Source organism: Phyllostomus discolor, chromosome 4 (assembly GCF_004126475.2).
Source record: "Phyllostomus discolor isolate MPI-MPIP mPhyDis1 chromosome 4, mPhyDis1.pri.v3, whole genome shotgun sequence".
Lineage (NCBI taxonomy): Eukaryota > Metazoa > Chordata > Mammalia > Chiroptera > Phyllostomidae > Phyllostomus > Phyllostomus discolor.
This window is the reverse complement of record NC_040906.2, coordinates 173,212,113-173,236,430: the sequence shown is the minus strand read 5'-3', so window position 1 is coordinate 173,236,430 and position 24,318 is coordinate 173,212,113. Positions and strand designations below refer to the sequence as shown.

The window sequence follows — 24,318 nt, the reverse complement described above, 5'->3', positions numbered from 1 at the left end:
GATAGAAAAAGTAAAAGCTAGCAAACAAAACCAAGCTATCAAAATAATACAAAAACATATCCAAAACAATTTAATTCATCTAATCTTTGCTGGGTGTTTAGTGTACAACTCTGAAGAATATCGGTCTTCATAGAACTTGCCACATGGTAGGGCGGAATGTCGCATATAAATAACCCATTTAAGGCGGAAAGGGGGAGGGCCCAGTGGAGAGAAGTAGAGAATCTACTGCTGAAACCCTCTCTGAAGCACAGAGAGATGGTTCCCAGCTGGGGAGTCCTGGAAAGACTTTGTGGAGAAGCAGCAAGCCAGGCGGGAGACAGGAAGCTCTCTGAAACTACAGCTGCGTGAGTTCTGAAAGGCTTTGACCAAGGAATAGATCTGGAAGGAAATTCAATGTTCCAGAGGGTTTAGCAAGAAATGATAGTTGGTAGCCCAGGATAGCATCTGGAGTCAAATAAACCCAACAAGGGCTGATGAGATATCCCAGCAGGTTGTCACTGATCTCTCAGGAGCAAGTGATATTTAGAAATCCAGGCAGGCGGGCAGCATTCTGAAAATCTGTCAGCAGAGTACAGGCCGCTAGCCATCAGTCTAAAGTTCAGGAGCAGGATTCTCTGTGAAGATAGTCTTTACAAGTAGGGCAGGTTTTGCCAAGTGCAGAGCAGAGCTCCACTTACATGGGTTACTCAGATGCCCACAGGCCGTGAGAGGCGACTAGTGGACCTGAACAGGACTTCAGGGGACTGGTTCTTGGGAGTAAGTCCCACCCTGGTTGTCAGACCTAGGTGTGGTTGAGTGGGACCATGGCAAGGTAAGTCCCAGAATATCAGGATTCTTCCTATCAGGAATAAGACACAAGGTTGCTGGGGATGTGGAGGGAGCAGCAGTTAAGAACACCTGTCTATGGGAAATTTAGGGATTTCCAGGTTGGGAACCATTATAGGTGCTCAGTGAAGAATGTGAATGGAAATTAGGACTGAGGAAGGCATTCCAGGCAATAGTGCCAGCAGGAATATAGAAGGGAGGCTGAGAATTGCAGAGAAAGTATAAAAAACTGTAGTGTCACCCTGGCTGGTATGGCTCAGTGGATTGAGCACCGGCCTGCGAGCCAAAGGTCATGGGTTTAGTTCCCTGTCAGGTCACATGCCTGGGTCATCGGTCAGGTCCCCATTTGGGGGCAAAGAGGAGGCAACCAACTGATGTTTCTCTCCCTGTTTTTCACCCTCCCTTCTCCTCTTCCTGAAAATAAATAAATACAAATATTTTTAAAAACAAAACAAAACAGCTATAGTGTTCTAGTGTGACCACTGCACAGATTGTGAGAGGGGAAACTAGGGACATGGATGGACATATGGAGAGGCTGGTGCAGCTGGGGCTGCCATGGAAGCTGTGCTCAGGAGTCTGTCAGGAAGCCCACAGGCAGTGGGTCCCAGCGGAAAGAGCTAATTAAAGCACAGGCTGCTGGGGACGTGGCCGGTTTGGGACCAGCCCTTGTTAGGGATGAGTCAGATAGGGATGATAAAGGTCTGGACCAGGGTAATTTCAGGGATGCCAAGGGGCAGAGGGTATGCATATGTAGTGTCTGAGCAGGACTTTGAGTTTTTTTCCATGTAGTACTAATAAGTACTTGAACTGGCTTTTTTTTTTTTAGTGTAGAAGTCATTGTAGCCACTTCAGGCTCAGTTACTCAGTTCTCAGTTTCTCAGTTTCTGTGTTGGCTGTCTTAGATAAGAAGAATAATCTGTGACCTTGAAATAGATTCTGTGTTGCTAACAATTTATATGGGGCTCATATGAGGAAGAATCCCATTGTCATGACTGACAGTATAGCGTGACATTGGGCCAATAATTAAATTGGTGAGTGCTGGTTAAACTATCATTATTAACACTATGAGAGCAGCTACTATTTATTAAGTGCTTTTATATGCCAGCCAGGTTATATATGTTATCACAAATCCTATGAAATCAGGTCTATCATTTCCACTATACCTATGAGAAAGTTTCTGAGTGAATAAGGCAAAGTGATCATGTTCACACAGCAAGTAAGTAGCAAAACTAAGTTTCAAACCTTGGTCTGTCAGAACCAGTACCCTGTTTCCAACAAAGGTCCTGTTATTGCCTCTGCTTACTAAATGTAGTCTTATTTATCTTTATTGGGAAGAAAACATATAAACTTTGTTCTTTTCCTCTTTGAATCCTTGGAACCATAGCTAAACATTTCTTTAAAACATCATGTGTATGCATGCACATGTACATATATGTGGCCATGTATACATGTATGTCAACATGTGCATTTTGTGCAAACTGAACAAGTGCCTGTAATCTTCCTTTCATTTCTTACAGCTTCATGGTCCTTTACTCACTTTGGCTGACCTAGTAGACCTGTGCGTAGATATTTCAAAAGGCTGTGTCTACCTGGAGCAGCTGCACTTTATTCACAGGTATGGCGATATTCTGGATGCAAGGTTCCTATGGATACTGGCACAATAGCCACCTGCAGTTTGGGCAAAACAAGAAAATAATTAAAGAATTTTATTCCTTCAAAATAGCAATAGTTCTTTAAAAAGTCTGCCTTCTCTACAGACCTGCTAGTGTCACTTGTCTGATCTCTGGATCTTTATTATTATTATTATTATTATTATTATTATTATTATTATTATTAAATATAGCTTCTGCCATAGGGATCTGGCAGCTCGGAATTGCCTTGTCTCTGTGAAGGACTATAGCAGTCTATCACGGATAGTGAAGATTGGGGACTTCGGACTTGCGAGGGACATCTATAAAAATGATTACTACAGGAAGAGAGGAGAAGGCCTGCTCCCTGTTCGGTGGATGGCTCCAGAAAGTCTGATGGATGGAATCTTCACTACGCAGTCGGATGTGTGGTGAGCTTAAGGACACAGAAAAATGTGGGCAGAACCATCCAATGTCAGAGCTCAAAGGGATCTTAAAAGGTGTTGTAGCCCTGGTCAGGTGGTTCAGTGGGCTGGAGCATGGTCCTGTACACCAAAGGGTTGTGGGTTCGATGTCCACATACTTAGATTGCAGGTTTGATCCCTGGTTGGGGTAGGTACGGGAGGCAACCAAGGTTTCTCTCATATTGCTGTTTCTCTCCCCCCCCCACACACTTCCTCTCTCTCTCAGATCAATAAACATATATTCAGGTGAGGGTTTTTTTTTTTAAAGAAAGAGCCCTGGCTGGTGTGGCTCAGTGGATTGGGCACCAGCTTGCAAACCAAGGGGTCACCGGTTCAATTCCCAATCTTGGGCACACGCTTGAGTTGCAGGTCAGGTCCCCATTAGAAGGTGGGCGAGAGGCAACCACGCATTGATATTTCTCTCCCTCTCTTTCTACCTCCCTTCCACTCTCTAAAGATAAATAAATAAAATCTTTAAAAGATAAAATAAATTTTAAAGATGTCTTCTAGTCTTTTTTTTTTTATGTGAGAACACAGAAGACCTAAGGGGCTGTAATCTGCCTTAAGCTAAAGTGCAAGCTGGTGTCCCAGGTGGGACTCTACCTGGGTCTCATCCCTCCCTGCAGTCAGTGTTGACCCTTCATCTTACTCTTGTGTGTGCAATAGCTGCATTTACTTCAGATATTTCACTACTCCCCCGAGGTATAGAGACTTTGACTAATAGGAACTGGTACCTATGAATTAATGTGTAAGTATGTATCTAAACAGCTATTATTTAGAAATGTTTGTTCATTAAAGTAAACCTTAAATCACAGATCTCAAAAACATTAGGACTTTGAGGAGGTTTGAAAATTTTTTCAGCATTTGAATAAGATTCCTTAATTTTGCTGTTGACCTCAAACTTTCGGTGACAGCTGCTCAAAACATGAAGATTTATTCAAAAACTTTTAGGCTGACATGGCCCCGGGATGGGGAAAAGTTGGCCTTCAGTGCTGCCTGTTTGTATTCATGCCTTCCTTCTTCATGTTTACTAGCACTCAAACTCAAAAACAGAAAAACGCTGAAATGCTTTCTCATTCACCCTAAGTATGTCTGCATAATGGAGGTCTGCAGTCCAGGTTCAGCCAGAAAAAAGGAGCAAAGCGTGTGTGTGTGTGTGTGTGTGTGTGTGTGTGTGTGTCCCCTGAGCCTTCCTGTCACCTTTGCAGTGTTCCTGGTAGGCAGTTGCTTGTTCTACTTTTTCTTGTGATCAACTTGCTTTTAAGTCTCCCATTTACCTTTTATGGAACCAATCATTCCAATCACAAAATACAGGCTTATAACCACAGCAATATTATGTTGGAGAAACTACTGTAAACATGAGGTTTGTAATATCTGTAATTAAAGCAAACTCTCTAATATCCTAGGTCTTTTGGAATTCTGATTTGGGAGATTTTAACTCTTGGCCATCAGCCGTATCCAGCCCATTCTAACCTCGATGTTTTAAACTATGTGCAAACAGGAGGGAGACTGGAGCCGCCTAGAAATTGTCCTGATGATCTGTAAGTTATAATTACGTTAACATAAGTACCCAAAAAGCAAAACCATGTGCACATGCAATCCTATGACTCATTGGTATCATATTTTAAAATAAAAACTGGTATTTATACATTATATATCCCGCATAAAATATAAATTGTTACAATTCACTAAATATATGATTATATGTATGTGTGTATGTGTGTGTGTGTGTATACACATACATACACCATCAGAAACAAAATTTGGAAGAGTAGAATATATTTATATCCCTGATTAGGTGAATTTTAATAAATAAATAAAAGCTCTGTCTGTGTGGGTGTGTATACTGTTTTACTTTGGAAGATATGATTTAGTTAATATCTTAATCTGCAAATTAAAAGATTTGTTTAAGTAAGAATATATTGTTAAAAGTTGAATTGCATTTATTGATATAGCCAACATTAGGATATAGTACTAATAAAAATTATATAAATTGTTATCTGTTTATGAGTTTAACATGTTATGAGTTTAACATGAGTTTATGACTGAATATAGTGACTCTATCAAATTGATTCTGGTCACTATTGAATTCTAATAAATGCGTAATCCTCAAAGAGTAGATGATTTAGATCTAATTATAAAAGAAGACAAGCCAAGTTATTTTTGCTGAGTACTAATCCACCTTCTTGTGAACCACCTCAGCAGAAATATTGTCTTGAGTTTCTTAGCTGCAGTGTGAGGATGAAGGCCCTTCTGAGCAGTCAGACTGTCGACATTCCAGCAAATGTCAACATCACTCTGAAGGCATGCACAGCTATTGTGAAGGGCCCCAGAGGCACCCTGTGGAGGCACCCTGTGGAGTCACACCAATGTAGAACTCAGTCTCCATGGAAGGAAAAAGGAGAGGTGACAAATGGTGGAGAAATGGAAGGGAACTGGCCACTGTTCATACTATCTGCAGTCATGCACAGAACACAGCCCACGGTGATACTCCGGGCTTCCGTCGCAAGATGAGATCTGTGTGCATCCACTGCCCCATTAACGTGGATATTCAGGAGAATGGTTCTCTGGTTGAAATCAGAAATTTCTTGGGTAAAAAAATATATCCACAGGGTATGGATGAGTTCAGGCATTGCATTTTCATTATCTCAAGACCAGAAAGATGAGCTGATTCTTGAAGAAAACTACATTGAATTTCTATCAAATTCAGCTGCTTTGATTCAGCAAGCCACGACAGTTAAAAACAAAGATATCACAAAAAGTTTGAGTGGTATCTTGTTCCTGAGAAAGGAACAGTTTGCAGGCTGATGAATAAGATCTAAGTTGTTCAGCTATAGAAAGAACAAGGTGCCAAATGATTCCTCAGATTTATTTGCAATATTTTAAACATGCCACAAAAGGCATGTATTGGTTTGAGGAAAAAAAATTAAGTCTTGAGACTTTTCCCAAGAGGAGTTTTACCCAAGAAGTTTCTGAAAGAACATGCAAGGAACAAGTATAAATGTATCTGCTCTGTGCACAGTACCATACTGAGGACTGTGTGATACTCAGAAGCATTTAAACCGGGGTCGTGTTTCTTCAGCATCTCAGAACATATTTTGAAGGAAAAGTCACTCAGATGGAGCAGCTGGATGATCAGCCAACATGTAATAAAGTGCTAAACTGTGTGGTACAGGCAAGTGCAAAAGGAATTAGCAGTATGCGGATACACACCATGATTGTCCTGCCTTGACTATGCTGTGTTATTTAGAGGATTATGCAGACTGGAGCCAAAAGATGATTAAGAACTGGGCACCTTGTTTGGATGCTTTCCTGGTAGATGTTTCTGTATTATTTAAACCTTCCAGCTAGAAGAGGAAGACTTGAATCACTGCTCATTTATGATTTAGTTTTTGCAGCATCTGGGATATTTACAGGGAGATTAGTTATACACATACATGAACGAGTTTGATGATAGTGCCTAGAAATATGCTTCAGATATTTTGGGGAGAGGTGGGAAGAATCCTGTAAGTTAGGGATGAGAAATTATACACAGTTTGAAAAACTTTGATGAAGGTTTGAGAAAAAACCAGCATACCTAAATATGAAATACATTTTATTAAATAATAAGCAAACTAATCATTATTTTACATCATTTACATATATATCAAACACTCACAAAATTTTCCCAGAATTTTAGTCACATTAAATTTTCATTGTGCTGCTAAAATTTACCAGGCATAAGCACTTTAGGAATCACTGAGTATATATTTTGATCGATGTGTTCATTTATATTATTTGGGGAACAGAGAGGTAGATAATTAATTGTCTATTGTGGAGCAGAAAAATGTAGGTATGTTGAATTTTGCTCTAATCCAAAGGTATCCAAAATGCAACTGGAAGGAGGAGGGAGAATGCATGCTAGAAAAACATTCATGATTATAAGTAGGAAAAGATAATATTCTACATAATATATTCTTGATTATTCAGTTGGATACATTAATTCTAATTTTATAAAAATATAGTTATTATGAAGCCAAATTTTCCAATGGTGGTTTTGAAGTCCATTCAAACGCCAGCAATGAAATAGTAAACAATGCTCCCTGCTCTCTCGGAGTGCTGTGTAACTTTCAGAGCTCAGGAAGGGTTAACTCATTGCCAACCAGGAAAACAAGCTGCGCTAAGAAATGGAGCTCTCAGCAATGCCATTCAATCTGGCCAAGGCCTTAAGTTGTCACGATAAAGATTAACTACTCTCCTTAGAGTACTGAGGGAACTGATTTTTATTTGAAGTAGTTCTATGAGATCACAGGCCCAGCTTAGAGGGTTGAAAGTCTGCACTGAGCCATGCTGCACCTTCTATTCACTGCTTAAATTCTCAGCACCTGCATGCACTCAGGGTCAGGTGAGCCCATAGATGTCTACGCTGTGTTCAGCTATTAATGGAATGTGGGAGCTCAGAGCATTCCCCCTTCTTCCCGTAGCCTGGGATGTATGGTGGAAAGCCCAGTCCTCAGTGTTCTCTTAGGCTTTCAGTGCACACAACAACCATACCACTCTCAAGAAGAAACAGGATCAAAGGGCAATCTACTTCAATGACGGCTCTTTGGGGTTCTCTGACAGATGTATCACGGTGGCAACCGGAATTACCAGAGAGTTCCTCAAATGGACGAAGTGACAATGGGAGAACATGAGGTTCACCATCTTAAAAATATTTTTACCCCTTAAAAATATGTGTACCCAGATGCTAATGAGTCTCCCCAGGATTAGAATAATGAGTAAGGGAGTTCTTAAAATCAATATTTTATGTGCGTCATTTAAATACCTATAGACACTCACCCCCTTAACACTGAAAGATGTGATGGCATTTTCTTCAGTTGGATTTTAATTGATTTATGAATCCAAGGCCTTTACTCTCAGACACTAAAAAGTGAACATGGTTAATGAGTCTCATGTTATTTTGAAAAAATAAGGCAAAGAGGAGTAGAGGGCTGGCATAGTGACTGAAGGAATTTGAATGTGAACACTTAGCTAAATGAGATATTTTAAGTATAATGAGTATGCATATGTGTGGAACTGAGACAACCAGCCCAGATAAATTTTAACAACAGTAAAGTACCTGTACATTTATTTAGAGTAATATGTTTGAATATTTGTAACTATAAGTGAGTGCAACTATCTAATGAATGATATTGAATTGTGACAAGTGCCTATTTGTAAGGAAAAACTTCTATGTCAAAAGAATAGTTGTTATTAATTTATCCGAAGGCTGTAAGAAATGCATTTTCAGCATTAAATTTTTGAAAGCTTCTTCACTTTATTCCACTGCCAGCTTAATGCTATTGAGAGCCCAAGTTGTACTCTTTACTTTTAAATGGCTGTTGCTTTGTAGAGTTCCTCTTTGCTTAATGTGTTGCAGTTCAGTGTTCACTGTCCCTGGATCAGGGGACAGAAAGGTTTTGTAGGTGACAAGGTCATATGTTTTTGCCATCAGATAATTAAGAACAATCATTAGATTCAATGTAGATGAAGTCTCTGTCAATGAAAAAAATAGGAATACCTGCTTAAATAAATTGCACCGATTAAACAAGAGGCTGACCTTTCGGAGGGCAGTGTGAAGGGGTGAGGTGTGGGGTGGCTAAGTGGCAACTGTAAACATGGCTGCCGTCTCCTCCTCCCTTTCCTTTTTGCTTTTTCTTTCTCTCTGTCCTAAATAATTTCCTTTCACTGTTTTAAAATCCTTTGTAGAATGAGGCAGGTCATAAGTAAGTAAAATAAGTAAAAATTGTGTAATTGAAGTATGAGAAGTCTTGAGAGATTCTATTTTTTGCTGATATCTTTGAATTAATACCTTTTTTTTCAGAAAGAAATGCTTCCTGTGGGGAATTATACTTTACTTTCTCCTTACATCTCCTAAAACAAGACTTAGTATAGTCATCAAGATTCTACTTTATTACTTAAAATATTTAAAAATATTTTATTTCAAATCCAATCATTCTTCATTGGGATCATTGTATCAGCCCTGTCCCTAAATGCCACGGGTTCTATAAAAGATTAGGTTCTCAGCCGTGATTCTAATTTTTAAAAGAATCAAGACAAATTTAGCACTCTGTATCCAGAATGTGAATTCCTTGTCAAAAATATGAAAAAAAACCCATCAGATCAATACTAGGAAATAGACCAGTATCAGGTTTCTTCACAGTGCTCCATATTCAGTACTAACTCCAACCTGAGGTGCTTGTCAAGAAATGAAAGAGCTGGAAGGAGAATTTGCACACCACATTAAAATGAAATGGGGATTATAATTCCTATAATGGATACTAGCTAACTTCAACACAATACCCACAGTGATTTGCAGATCATTGTCACCTTTGACTGAATATATCCTTGCTCTAGCCCACTGGCCTTTGCCTTAGTCCAAACCACCATTATCTCACCTAGTCTTCTTTAATCACGTCCTAATTTCCACCTTGCCCCTCTACCACCCATTTTCCATGCCTATCAGCTAGAATAACCCTTTAAAAATATAAAAATCATGCCTATTTAAAAACTTTCAACAGCTTACCCTGGTAGTGTCACAAGTCCAGCTCCTGGCCAGGTCTGTGCGACCTGTGTGATCTCGCCTCCTCCTCTGACCTCATCGCCTCTGCTCTCCTCAGTGACAGCTCCTCAGCCACACTGGCTTTCTTTCAGATTCTAAAATGTGCCAAGCTCTTTCCAAATTTAGAAATTTACACATGCTTTTACCTTCTTCTAGTATGTTCCCTGACTCCCATCCCCACCCTATTCCCATGACCAGCATCTTATTTTCCAACAAAGGTCTCTAGCTTAAATGTCACCTCTGCACAGGGGCCTTCTGTGAGCAACTTACCCAGACTGTTCCATCTTTGTTCTATTTTACATGGTTTACTTTAGCACTTTTTAAGTAACTTCTTTTTTGTGATTTCATATTTATCCGTTGATATAGTAGTTCTAATATGTTTAAATACTTCTCAATTGATGTTTCTTTATGAGTTTTTCTCTTCCTGCTCCCAATCAGCTTTATAATGCCAGCAAGAAAAATAGAGTGAGAACAGGTAGTTGACCTTTTTAGTAAGGCAGTAGACTTGAACACCAAGCCTGGAGAAGAGAGGGTTATTTAGAAGCTTTTAGCTCCTTGTTAGTGTATTAAATGCCAGTTTGGGTGACTTGGACCTACAATTCTATGTAAGGATGATCTAATAAAAAGAGGAAGTTTATCTAATAAAAAGGAGGTCAGTAGAAACACCGCTCCTGCTAAGCCCTTGAGAAGCATAGGAAGGAAAGACCTTGACAAATAAAGGCAGGAGGGTGAACATGTTGGATGTCTAGGTCCGGCAACCTTCTCTGTAGGGTTCAATCAGATTAGGTGTGGGCAACATCCAGGGCATGGAGTAACTGTCCACTCCTCTCCGTGTGGGGGGATGGCAAGGAGATCACTAAGCAAGGGACACCCCACATTGACATGGAGACCCAGCATCATGAAGGAGGTGGAATGGCATGTTCACAGAGAGAACATCTAGTTCAAACTTTTAAGCCTCCTTTGTTTCCCACATGGGTGAACTTTTTGATGAAAGCTGGAGATTAGGCCAGGGAGCACCCTGTAGGCCCGCAGCAGAAACAGGAATGGATTCCCTGAGCCTTGTCTGCAGATACAATGCACAGTGCAGCCTCAGGCCAGAAAGGGCTATGGCTAGAAAGAGGAAAGGGAAGACCGGTTCACTGGGGAGGGGCCCCAAGACAAGGTAAAGAGATCACAGACTGCAGGCAGCAGCTGGTGCCCACAGCAGGATGGACCAAACCAGTCGTTGCTGTGGAATTCCTAATCATTCCACTCGGAGACTTGTGAAGATCCAAGGGACAGTGGGGTCCAAAGGATGCCTCACTGTGCCCCTGTACATCACACAAGACTTTCACCCGACATATGTCCTGGCATTATCTTAGAGAAGAGGACAGAGGGAGCAGAACTAGCCTAAAAATAAGAGAAACTGAACTATTATCCAGAATAGATTGAGCATTGTCTGCCAAGATTATTTAAAATACTGAATTGGGCTAGGTTGTGAACTGCATTCATTAAATGAAGTTAATTTTCTTCTGCCAGATGGGGGCTCTGAGAAAGAACTAATTAGTTACAAACAATATAAAAGAGCTACACTTCTTTTCCTGCTTGTATGGATTGTAGTGAGACAGATTTTATCATCTTCTTAGGTTTACAATACAAATGTATTCCTATGAGGTCAGGTACCACACTGTCACGTTGCTAGCTCTTGATACACTGCTAGTGTAATAATGTTCAATAAATTAATTAATTACTTAATGAACAAATGGACACTGGTTAAGAGTGCTGCACTGACATTTCTTAGGCAACTGTTAAGGAAAACATAATATTTAATCAACCAGCTGTTTATGTCTGGGGAAACTGAGTCTCTTGACAGAGTAAAGGAAGAGTAAAAACATTAGAATCCAAATATGGTTTCTGCTTCTGGTTGTACCAGTAAATGTCTGTGTGGACTGGAGTAACCTTAGGTTTTGTTTTAGATATTAAGGTATGAGCATAAAGTCTTTATAACCTTCAACAACTTTTATAGCTCTTAGCTCCCCTATGTGTTGAGGGAACATTGTCCACTTATTCTTTGTATCTATCTATCTATCTATCTATCTGACTATCTATATGCCTGGATTAATAACTGTTATATTGTCAGCTTTTCAAAAGAAAATTGTTATCCAGTAAAGGTAGTAATTTTGCAGGTTACTATTAAATAAGGACAAAAACTTTGTGCTGGTTCATTTATATCAATTGTGGAAAACTGGCAATAACTCAAAATCTTTTTCTCCTAAAATGACCTTTCCTGGGCTTTGTTATCAGTGATTGTTGCCTAATGACATCCAGTCACCATTCACTTTCCTGCCTTTACTCTCACATCCAGGTGGAAACTAATGACTCAGTGCTGGGCTCAGGAACCTGACCAAAGACCCACTTTCCATAAAATTCAAGACCAGCTTCAGTTGTTCAGAAATTTCTCCTTAAATAGTATTTCTCAGTGCAGAGAAGAAGTGAAACCCAGTGGAATCATAAATGAAGGCTTTGAAGGTAAGTTTGATTATTTGTCAAGATGTTCTGGTTTTCTCTCCATTGTGGACTGAACAAGGTTGAAATGGGAAATAGAAGACATTTTACAGTGGGTAAAAAGAATAATGTACTTGCATCATCTTCATAATGCTCAAGAGTTTATTTTACTTGTTTTTAAAAATAATTTTGATTTGTGCACCAAATTAAGAAAAGAGGTGTGGTCCATAGATTTATAATCTCAGATAGTAAGGAAAAAAATTAACAGGTTACACTTCATTGTCATGAGATCTGTTCTCTTCCCTCCCCCTTCACAGCAGTTTGGACCTCAAGTGCAGAACTGAGCTAAGTGTAGACTCTCAGTTTGTAGTCCATTATCATCACTTTGCCGTCCATTATCATCACTGGTCTATGCAGGGTTTCTCTTTCATTTTGTTTGTTCAGTCCCTTTACCACTACATTCCTCTCTTGTTCCACTGTCTTCCTCCCCCTGCCAGACAACCATCGTAATGTTTTCAATGTCTATCTTTTTATCTGTATATGTTCCTGCTAATTGTACATTGTATGCACAGATGCTAATGTGTCATGTAATGCTTCTTTTCTTTTCCCATCAAGCACTGGCAGCCATCCATGTTGATAGGCGTGTATCTAACCCATTGATTCCAACTGCTGAGTAATTTTGCAATGATTATTGTAGTGGGTCATACCTTGCTGCAGTCTGGTCTGATTCCACCACTTCAGTGTTTTAATAATCAAGAGAAGAATCTTCTGGAGCCATTCACGGTGATGGAGAGACTAGACCTTGTAGTTCTATGAAGAGTACAAAACATATTTGAAACGCAGTGGTCACTTGATTCATTTCCAAAACCAGATTTATAATACAATTGCTTAATTGGCTACAGCAAAATGAATTTTAAAATGATCCCTTCCAGCTGCTTTAGAACTTCTTCCCATTTTAGTTCACAGTCACCCCACTTTTGTTTTGAAATCCAAGAGCTTAGACACAAACCTGGCAAGATGGATTACGACTCAGAGTGTCTCAGAAATTAGGCCTCTTGGTCTTTGCAGTGATTGGCTGGTGACTGTCGTGGAGTCTCCTCACTACTGCAGCATGTGGTGAGACCTTCACCTTGACTAATAACAGGGAAAAATAAGAAACTCAAGGATGGATATACTCTTGTTTTGTTTGCTGTGTTTCTGATTACATATTTTGAGAAACTTTGAATAGGTGACGTGAATGGAGATATGTCTCTGATCATGTTACTTCTGTGACATAAACAGCCAGGTGACAGATTGGAAAGGTCCTGCTTTATATTCTCATGCATAGCCTTGTCAGATAAGCCTTGCTAACCATCTCACACTGTCTCCGCCTGCCTTCTCATTGTGCGGCTGAGCTGATTCAATGAGAGTGCCTTCTCATTGTGGGGCTGAACTCCCCAAGACCTGGGGAGTTGTAACTGCTGTACAGCCCCATCCTTGTGGATGGTTCTGGACATACACTTGCCTATGTGAAGATTACACAAGATAAGTAAGGAAAAACATACCTGCAAGCATTCTAGATGCTATCAAGTGCATCTCATTTTCTAAGCATTTACTTAATGCACTTCTCGGAATTTTTGATAAAATTTTTCAAAATTATTTCAACAAATAGTTATTAATTTTTGCTGAAGGCATAGTGTTAAGCACCTGACTTCAATGTGTTTCACTGGGCTACTTTAAAGAAAAAGAAGAGGCAGGAATATTTCTTTCTCTTGAGAGACTAGTCAGTTTCTTTAATTTTGTATGTAAAGTTTCATAGTGAGCTGTGTTTCTACTGGTGAATTTGAGTTGTCTCTGTTATAGTGCTGTGTCTCTAGCCACAGGAAAGATGAGTATCCTGGTTCACCACTGAATAATACTGTTTTGCTCAAGCCATTTGAATCTGTTCCCACTTGGTTTGATTCCTATTTGTGTAACCTGATATGTGAAAATTTTAGAGGAACCACGATCTGGAGTGGTGTGCTAGTATGTAAATGAAGTCTTTTGTCCTAAGATAGATAAATTGCAGTAACTGGGTTGAGCTGAATGTGTAGCATATGAAAGGCCAGCAGCACCTGGTTTTGCTTACTTGGCATTGGAAGCACAGTTTTCTTACCAAATCACTGCTCTTACCTCTAAAAGCAGCACTTAACTGATAAGACTCCGATGCAGATTTGTTTGTGAACATTATTTTTGTAGGCCTCATGAAATTAGACACAATTATCTTTTTAAAGATGTAAAAAGAATGTTATGGCCCCGGCTGGCATAGCTCAGTGGATTGAGCTTGGGCTGCAAACCAAAGCATCGCAGGTTCAATTCCCAGTCAGGGCACATGTCTGGGTTGCAGGCCATGACCCCCAGCAACCACACATTGATGCTTCTCTCTCTCTCTATCTCCCTCCTTTCCCTCTCTAAAAATAAAATAAATAAAATCTTAAAAAAAAGAATTTTATGTTGTTTTACATCAATCATAAAAATGATTGCTGATTTCTTTCTGATTTTCTTTTTAACATTGCCAGTAATTAATCTCATTAATGGTTCTTGTCATACTATTTATAACTGTATCTAAAGATCTCCATTATAAAGTAATTTATGTTTATTATTTAAAAACCTAAGATGACCTAAGCAGAGTAAAAAGTAAAAGTCTCTTGCTTCCTACCTGTCTTCGCTCCCCAGTGCTAGCCACAATTTGCAATTTGGTTATATGCTTCCAGGTATTTTGTATGCACATACAGCCATTCACAGAAATGTTCATTTGGACATTTGAGTATGTTTGTATGTATATGGGCTAAATTCAGAGATAAAATTTAGGTAATCTAGAGGAATACATGAGTTGAGTTTCTCTGGTCAGTTCTTCATTATGTTTTTCCTTACAAATAAGCTCACTTTTAAAGATTTGGTGAGCAGATGATTTTATATTGTATCTTCTGATAGAAGCCAGGAGACATTCCATATTGCCACTGAGAGGAAATCATGTTCTGCAAGAGTCCGGAGGAAGGATGCTGAATCCACACTGCTTGGCAGAGGGAGAGTTAAGAAAAGCCAGTGAGAGGAAGTTATTTCTAGGCTGAGTTCTACAGGGAGGTGAGGAAAAAACTGTATTTCAGAATAGCAGGAGCAGTGTGTAGAAAGGCAAGCAATAATAGAGAAGGGGGTGTGCACAGATCTGCATGTTGCTTATCATACATGGTGGGGGGATGGCAAATGATAAAACTGGAGAGGTGGTTCAGGCAGGAAATGAAAACTAATGAAAGCTGAATGAATGAATGGTCACAGGTGTAGAGTGAAGGAAATAGACTCAGAGTTACCACAGAGCTAGACTCTATAGGACATGGTGTCTAATTTGGTGAAGAAGAGAGAGGAGATAATGGTGAGCCCTAGTGATTGGAGAAGCTCGGTGAAAAGCAATGCTCTTCCCAGAGATGGGGCCATAGAAGGAGGAACGGGATGGCCATATTTGGTTTGAGCTGGGTGTGGGGTAAGTGGAGAAGCCTGGTATACAGTTGAAAGGTCTGTCTTGTAAATATAGGTAATCGATGTCCAAGGTGTGGATGAAATCATTGATTTCAAGTACACAGACCAAGAAGAGAAGTGATCAGTGAGTGAGACACAGAGAACTGCCAGTACAGCAAGGACTGATGAAGTAATATAGGGATGGGGCGTGGAGAGGAGAAGCGAGAGGGAAAAGAGGAAAACTGTAAGACTGCATTGTCATGGAAACCCAGAGAGTGGCTCAGGGAGGAGGGAGCGATCAGATGCTGCAGAAGTGAAGTTCCAGACGAATGCAGGATTTTACAGTTGACTTGTATTATATTTTAAAATCTAGCTCTTTGCTCACTGAATCTTCTTTCAAATCCTTTCTTTCCTTTATAAAAATCACAGAGGCTGCCATAGAGGGTGTCATAGGCCCTGACAGGTCAGCTCTACCTCTGGCTCTACCACAAGTCTCCGTGCACCCTCGAGAAAATCTTTTTACCACGTTGCATTATCTCATTCACCTATGAGGATGAGATAAGTAACAGACTATACTCACAGTAAATAGACAGAACAAGACCCTTTCTGAAGTGGCTTTTAATGCCAATAGTAGCTAATTTTATTTTAGCCCTTTTTTCCTGTGCTACTTGCTGTGCTATGTAGGTAAATTCGTTAAGTCCTCACACTTAGGCCTATGATGTGGGTATTTTTATTACCACATTTTACAGATGAGAAGGCTGAAGTGTAGCGACTTGCCCACAGCCGTACCGCTGAGATGGGTCTGAAGTCCGGTTCTGTTCTAGAGCCTGTGCTCTCTGCCTTCCCAGAGCCGTGGCTGGGGAAGGACTCTGCCCGCACGCTGTCCCTGATACGGTATCAATAGTGGCTGCTCAGCTAGCAGGAGTGAAAAATCATTACGTATGGCCTACTGGGATAGATACACCAATTGGATATGAAATTTATTTAGTGCCAAGTTTTGGCAGACTTAATTAAAATTCTAAATAATGTTCAAAAACATAGAGAAGCAGACATTGATATGTAGAATAATGATGCAGAAAGAGATTAACTGGGAATGTAACCAAACTTTGATAATTTAGATAGAAACAAAAAATTTCCTGCCACAGACACATAATTTTAGGAGAAAGGGAAAATCTCATTCTGTTATTTACAATGCATGTAATTCCTGAAGGTAAGGAATAGTAAGAGATATGGAAATAACTACAAATTTTGATAGAGAAGTAATTGAACCAAAGGGGCAGAGAAGAGAGAAGAAATAGAATGAAAGCTAGAGTTTGCATATTTGCAAAGGATGGAATTCAAGGAACAGTCCCTTCAAGTCAAGCCTAACCTTAATTACCTTTTTAATGAAAGAGAATGTGTTTAGTAACAGTTTGTTGCTTTGCAAACTGGTAGGCATATTTAGCAAAGCAGTACGATGTCTGTTTTCATTGTTATTGTCGGACACATATAAGAAGATAAAGTCATGGAAGGACTTTTTTTGGAAAAAATAAAGGGTATTAGGATTACATGGAGCAATAATACCATGCCTATCCCATGGTCCTACTGACCTAATGGGGTGGAGAGGGGATAGAGAGAGAAGTAACATATCTGGGCATCTAGTAAAAATATCCCAGTGACTTCATCCCAACATTTGTGTAAACATCACCTCATCAGTCCCAGAGAGTTCTACAGGAAACAAATCTAAATGCTCCTCTGCTGTTCTAAACATAGCCAGTCAGCCGGCATATGTCTCGTCTGTTAATACCCTGTCTTAGTTGAAGTTTTTATTTTAATATTTCCCTCTAAAACAGAGGGTTGCTGAGTACATGCTGTCTTTATTCAGAATCTCTGTTTTAAGATTTGACTTGCAGGCTTTATAATCAGTAGTTTTTAAAGAAAAATAAACAAACACCCTCCCCCCCAATCCCATGTCTCTTTATGCAATAAGATGTACTGATTGCTGAAAGCCTGCCAGGGTCGGGTTACTAAATATTGCTCTAAGTATCATGAACCAATGAAATAGTTAGCTAATGATTTTTCTGGGACATATGTGCCAGAATTTGTATAAAACATTTATTTGCCTTATATTAAATTTTTTTTCCACTCACCAGTAGGCAAAAAAAATGAAATTCTGTTCCATTAGAAAGTTTTCCAATGTGCTATTTAATGGGATAAAAATATGGCAGTGAGTAGCTAGGCTTATACTGCAGATTTCAGTTTTTGCTGAAATTCTAAAGTTTTCTTAGCCTAATCTTTATATGCTTTTTAGGAATAGCCTAACTTCTTCAATACCTTGGGCCATTGGACTATTTGAAATTAAATATCCTATTTCTTTCTATCACTTTGGGTTTCTATTGCTATTATCATATACAGCTAATCTTATGAGTTTCTCAATAGCAATTAATACATATTGAAAATACTCATAACATTTAGATCCTCCCATCACTTAAGCACTAACCAAACCTGGCATCTGATAAAGTTATTTCTGTGGGGAAGGTATTTTACAACACTGTTCAACTATTTATGTGGTTTGAAATATGCTCTGATGCTGTCTGAACATGAGATGATGCCAAAGAGCAAGTGAGCCTGCAGCTTGGCCATCCTCTTCGTCCTCGGTGGAAGGGTCTGCGGAAAAAAAAATGAGCACATAATAATACAGAGTAGGGACAGTAGTTCATATGCCCTTGTAATAAAATAAGCTTTGCATCAGGTATGGAACCTGGTAAATAGGAAGGTCCATTAAATTCCAATGAGAAAACATAGATACAATGATACTTCCCTTAGTCCTTTGACATTTTCTCATATTTCCGTTTAAATTCATTTCAAGTAAATTCAACCTGGATATATGTTAGGGTTCAGTACTAAAGGCTGGCAGCCCCACAGGCCTCGCTCCACTTTGATCCTCTCATGCTGGGTGGATGGGGAGGAGAAAGGGCAGGACCATCATCTAGCTACTGAAATACTTCTGATTTTTCAAATATACTTTATGAAAGGACACTAGTATTTCTGATCATACTTTTTTATCCAGGTACTAGTACCCAGAGATCGGAAAATATTGATAAAAAACAAGTCTCAACATAAATTTGTGTATTTATCTTGTATTGTGTACTCTTGTATTCTAGGTAATATACATTTGTGTATTTGTCTTATACAATTGTGTCTCTTGTATTCTAGGTAATCAAAAAGATCTTTGAAATGTTTCAAAAGTTCTGCCATTAGGTTTCAACAAGAATTCTTATACTTTTCTATGTAAGAAGGTTGGCCTTTCAGCAGAGAAAGACAAAAATAGCATGAGCATAATTGTGAAGAAGGCCAGCTACCCGCTGGCTGTGCATTTTTCTGCTGCCACCCTGACATCACACACACACGTTTCTCACGGACTCCCATAGGGCACACTGCTCACCCACGCGGGCCCCCTTGTACAGCACAGCAACTTCACCTCTCCCTTGGGGAAAGTGAGTAAGAGGACACAGACCTGAGCCAGACGGTCTGGGTTCAAATTCCAGCTGTGTGATTTTGGGCAAATTATTTAACCTCTCTGTGCCTCAGTGGCCTTATCTGTTACATTGGGATAATACTTGTATTCACTTAATAGAAGAATGCATTGTTATATGTTTATAGCTTAGAATAGTGCCCAATACATAGGAAGTACTCTGTAAGAGTTAACAATTGTTATTATTAATAAAGTATACCATGTCATTTTCCTCCTCCTGCCATCTTGCTATCAGAACTTGCCAAGCCTGGGTCCATTTCCTATCAGCCTTTGAAGGTCGGAAACATGCTTGTTTTAAATTTGCCAACTACTGTTAATGGTTTCGTAGTTACTTGTCCCGGGGGCATGGCTGAGGAGGGCCGGCCACGTCTGCTGTCTAGCCTTCCTCAGTCCACACCCAGCACTCTCCTGCCTTAGGACTCTGGTCCTTACTGTTCTCTCTCCCCTGAATCTTCTTCCTGAGATATTCTTGTGAGAATTCTCTCACTTAACTCTGGTCTCTACTTAAATTTTACCTCATGAGAGAGGACTTTGCTAGCACCTCATCTACAATAACAGGCTCTTTCCCACCATTATCTTCTTGCCGCTTTTCCACTGAGTTTTTCTTCACAGTGCTTATTACCACCTGATGTAGATTTAATGGTCCGTGAATGTATTTTCTTTCTCCCCCATGAGAATGTAAACCCTAAAGAACAAGCAGGGTTGTTTCATTCACTGCTGGGCTATCAATACCTAGAACACAGCCTGGCACGTAGTAGGAATCCCATAAATATTATCTTAATAAATGATTAAATTACTTAATTTAAAGAAACACATCTTTAAAGATAGATATTTTAGCTGAGATGGCAGGATGGAAGGGTAAGCACTTTAGACAAAAGGGGCCATAATTTCTTAATTTCTATCACAAAGACCACGACCTGTTCTACTTGTTATGGCAGAATCAGCTCTGTGCGCCTCACTATGTTGTATATATCCCGTTATTACAGCACCCATCCCCCCATGGTGTTATATCTGCTCCCCTGCTGGTGGACAGTACTGCCTTGAGGACAGGGAGGAGCATGTCTTCTTCGTCTTTGTGTTCCCCCGTGGACCGCATAAGTGTTTGCTGAACCGATGTATATGGTTGGTGGTGTTGTAATTCTCATACAGCCTGTATATTACAAATAAAGGAAATCAAATAGATACTAGAATAACATGTATTTTTTTCACAGATGAAGATGGCAACATGATTTGTTTGAATTTGGATGATGGTGTGTCAGTTGCTTTAATGGAGACCAAGAACCAAGAAGGGTTAAACTATATGGTACTTGCTACAGAATGCAGCCAAAGTGAAGATAATGCTGAGGGTCCTCTAGGATCCAAGGAATCTGAATCTTGTGGTCTGAGGAAAGAAGAGAAGGAACCACATGCAGACAAAGGCATCTGCCAAGAAAAACAAGTGGCTCACCGCCCTCCTGGCGAGCCGGAAGGCCTGAACTATGCCTGTCTCACTCACAGCGGACACGGGGAAGGGTCTGATTAGCAGCTCTGGGAAATTCGGAGTTGAGCTGAACGCTCCCAAGGAAGTAGTTACTGAAAGGAACCCTAGAAAATGATAAATCTGGTGGTGGTCTATGACTCTGAATTAACAGTGGTTCTGAGAACCACTTGGTTTCAGTTCTGACAATCCCTATACCAACTGCCTAACCTTCAGCAAGACTCTGAGGTGGACCGCTGAGCAGTTAGAAAGTTTAGGAAGACTCAGGAGTCTGGAAGGGAAACTGCTCTCCTTCTCCCTGGAGGACACTTAGACCCGCCCACCCTTCATTTGGGCGGGAACCAGAACGTGTAGGACTGACGGACGGTGAGAGACAAACGCGACTGTTCAGAGACCTGGAGGAGGCGGTGAGAAGCACGTTCAGGGGCCAACGGAACTGCAGATCATCCCGAAAGGAGCTGAGAAATAACTAACTCCACACCTCCCGAAGGAACCAGCACCTATGTCATAAGAAACTATTGGAAAAGCTACTGCTATAATAAAATGCTGCCTTTAATGACTATTCTAAAATATTTTGTATTTCGAAGGTTTTGAAGTAATAAAAGTGGGGCCATGAAGATGTCTAAATCCTACAGTTGAGCACTGAGTGGTATAAACATCTCTCTGTGACTTGTGTACTGTCATGGAAATGAGCTAATATAATAATCGTTTTTATTTGCTGTATCTATTTTACATATAAAATGCTTAAGATTCCATTTAGTATCAAAATGTCCTTAAAACTAAATATAAATGATTATACAATGCTAATTAAAGCTGTGTGATTTTTAGAAACTACATAAAATAATAAATACCCAAATGAGAACTATTTAAAGTATTTTTCAGTGAAATGCTCTGATTTAAAGTCAATCATTTTTTTTGTAGCTACCCATTTAAACCTGAAAGTCTTAACTGCTCTAATAGCAACACTAATGAAAACTTTCTGCATCTTACTAAATTGTACACAGGATGTTCGCTAGATATAGAGAAGAACATTTTGATTATAACATTTGCTAAAATCTGCTGTGGAAGAAGATCATGTATCCCCTGCCACCTCAGAGACTTCAGTTCATTTTTGACCTTGCCTGGTGTATGACGACCTTCACAGATGATTAGCTGAATGGTGACCAGCATGGGGAAGTCAATGTATTCTATGGTGAATAGCTTCCAAGTAAAAGTCAGGGTCTGTGGCCACATCTGGTATTCTGCTGAGCAAGGCAAAATGTTCCCTCTGATCTGCTGACCCTTTAATGGGCATTCATCACTCTTTTGGATAGCCCAGCCTCTGACACCCCTTTCCAAGTGTGGGAATTCCTCTGCCTTCATCTTCCAGGTGGGAGCTATGCTCCGTTTGCTCCTCCAGGATCCTTTGCTGAAAGAAGGAAGGCATGTGGCCTGGCCCCCACCCCTCAGACTCACCCACCACAGGCATCTGATTGAGAGCTGAGGATGCAGAGGGGCACGGATCACAGTGAGTCTTTCCTGGTGTGCAGTTGGTCTGGCACAACTACAGTATCTAGGGCCAGGAGGGTCGGCAGATCAAACCTAGAGCTTGCTGCCTCTGGCAGCTGGGGTAACCAGACTGACCAGTTCGGCTGTCTGCTTCTACCCATGGCTCCAGGCTCCATAGTCCCCAGTCTGGGATTCTACCAGTAACCTGTCAATAAATGTTAAATCAGCTGAAGACAGTTTCCATTGCTTGCAACCAGGACTTGTGGTCTGCCAGTGCCATGTACTTTTATTTTGAAAAACGCAAAGGGGTCAGAAATGTATTCAAGAATTGAATTTTCAGTACAATACATTTTCATTATAATTTGGACAGTAAATAAATGCATAGACTATCTGAGAGAAACAGCCCCCAAAGTATCATGTTTCAGCTAAAGTATAGGTACAAATTAGTAGCCTTTTTATAATTCATAATGAATAATATTGGTAGAAATATTCAATGTAAAGTGAAATAGACAGTGGCTAAACTCTCAAAGGTAAAATTTATTATGGAAAGTAGCAATTGATATAATGCAAATGGCTGGTATTAAAAACCATGTAAGTTAATTCTGTAAAAGTTAGATTTTGTAATTAAGAGGGTAATGATGGCAGTGGCACCAAATGGCACTTATTAAAATGTGTTTCTCACTAAAATTTAACAGGAGTATAAAATCTTACCGATGAATTTTTTTATCTGTAAAATATGACTTAGGAGTATTCCACTTGGGACAAATAATTACCCCTAAAAGCAGAAACTGTAATTGGTAAATGAAAAACAAAACAAAAGCCAATCGATAAACCTAATTTTCATTTTAAATTGTTCAAGAAGTAATAATTCATAAGAAAAATATTTAAGTTGAAAATGAAAACTATTTCTCATAAGTTAACACAACCAAGTGAACAAAGATTGACCTACATAAAATTAACATCGATATCATTCTGATGAAAATGCTTTCCTGGAACACCCTTGAGAGAAGAGCCCGCCCCCAGCCCCAGATACACTCTATGTCGCTCATCCACACTGGTCCTCACTGGCCTATTGCACTCTCCTCATTCTTCTCTGCTCATCTAAATCCCACTCATCCTTTGGGATTGGCTCATATCCCAGTTTTTTGGAAAAGCTTGTCCCTAAGTCCCTCCTCTTTCCCTTCTCAGAATTACTATTGCCTTTCTTGTGCTTGCATCTCATCTGGCAGTGACTGCATGTCATCTGGCAGTGACCACCCTATTTCTATGCATCATACCTACTTAAGTAAAGTACAAGCTTTCCGAAGAGAGGGTGGTCGGTACCTTGTAATACTCTGTATCTTCTCAAAGCCTAAGTAGGTATTTATGTTTAATGGATTAATTGGCTGATTTTTCTGTCATCCTTTCCAACACATTTCACAAAAAGTCTTCCCCTATAGCTCACAAGGGAGGTCAGAAAATTGGTCTAATGCCAAGGGGGACTCAAGAAGATTATTTTGATGCTGAGTTGTCTCCCCAAACCTAGACAGAGAGATGATAGAAGTTGGGGGACTTCTCTGAGCTTTGGATCAGACTTTGGTGGGGCCTGGAATTCTGGAAGCTTTGAAATGGTGGTGAACATATGCTAAAAGAAGCAAAAAGTTATTTTCTCATTATGTTTTTCCCTGTCTCAAACCCACCTTTGATCTGCATAATGGTTTTTATGGAAATGGAATAAATTTTAAGGTGCCATTGACCTCTCTCTTTGAACTCTTCTTGGTAAAAGGAAGCCAGTCCAATCTTGCTTTTTGCAGTTGGCCAGGGCCATGCCCCAGTTAGATGACCTATCTCAGTCCTTAGAGGTGTCTTTACAACCAGAAGAACTAGTGAGTCAAAATACTCCGCCCAAACTCTATTGCAAATATTTAGGACATTTTCTCCCAGTTTTTTTTTCTTAGTTTGCTTTCATACCAAATGTGAGCATATGTGCATGGCTGGAGTAGTTGTACCTAGCATTTTTACTTAACATGATTGCATATGCTTTCCCACTAACCATTAAAAATTCTTTGGTAAGGTTTCTAATGGCTGCAAAAAAACCCCTTAGAATGGATAAGCTGTATTTTCCTGTTCACTCGTAAATCTACCCATTCATTCATCCTTGCACTCATCCAGTAAATATTTATGGAGCGCTTACTATACAGGAAGCATTGTTATAGGCACTAGGAAGAAAGTAATAAACAAAGTGTCTGCCTTGATGGAGCTTATTTCCAGAATTATAGTTAGTGGAGAAAACATAATAAATAAACAAGCAAAAATATATATGACACATACTATATATATCACATGACAGAGGATACTGAGTGCCAGTAGGAATATGAATCAAGGGACAAGGTATAGACAGAGAGATG

General features: G+C 39.7%; 1 protein-coding gene and 1 pseudogene across 2 annotated transcripts in view; both read left to right on the top strand.

Annotated features, from left to right (window-relative positions):
• Nucleotides 1-20,594, top strand: part of ROS1 (ROS proto-oncogene 1, receptor tyrosine kinase) — a 100,008-nt gene extending 79,414 nt beyond the window's left edge. For both annotated transcript variants that reach the window (XM_036024614.1, XM_036024616.1), the window contains 5 exons: nucleotides 2,343-2,440; nucleotides 2,681-2,884; nucleotides 4,324-4,458; nucleotides 11,842-12,005; nucleotides 20,178-20,594. In XM_036024614.1, the coding sequence (XP_035880507.1) occupies nucleotides 2,343-2,440; nucleotides 2,681-2,884; nucleotides 4,324-4,458; nucleotides 11,842-12,005; nucleotides 20,178-20,488 (912 nt within the window). In that variant the 3' untranslated portion in view covers nucleotides 20,489-20,594. The remainder of the gene's footprint in view (nucleotides 1-2,342; nucleotides 2,441-2,680; nucleotides 2,885-4,323; nucleotides 4,459-11,841; nucleotides 12,006-20,177) is intronic.
• LOC114494072 lies at nucleotides 4,729-5,830 on the top strand (annotated as a pseudogene).
• Nucleotides 20,595-24,318: the final 3,724 nt, after the last annotated feature.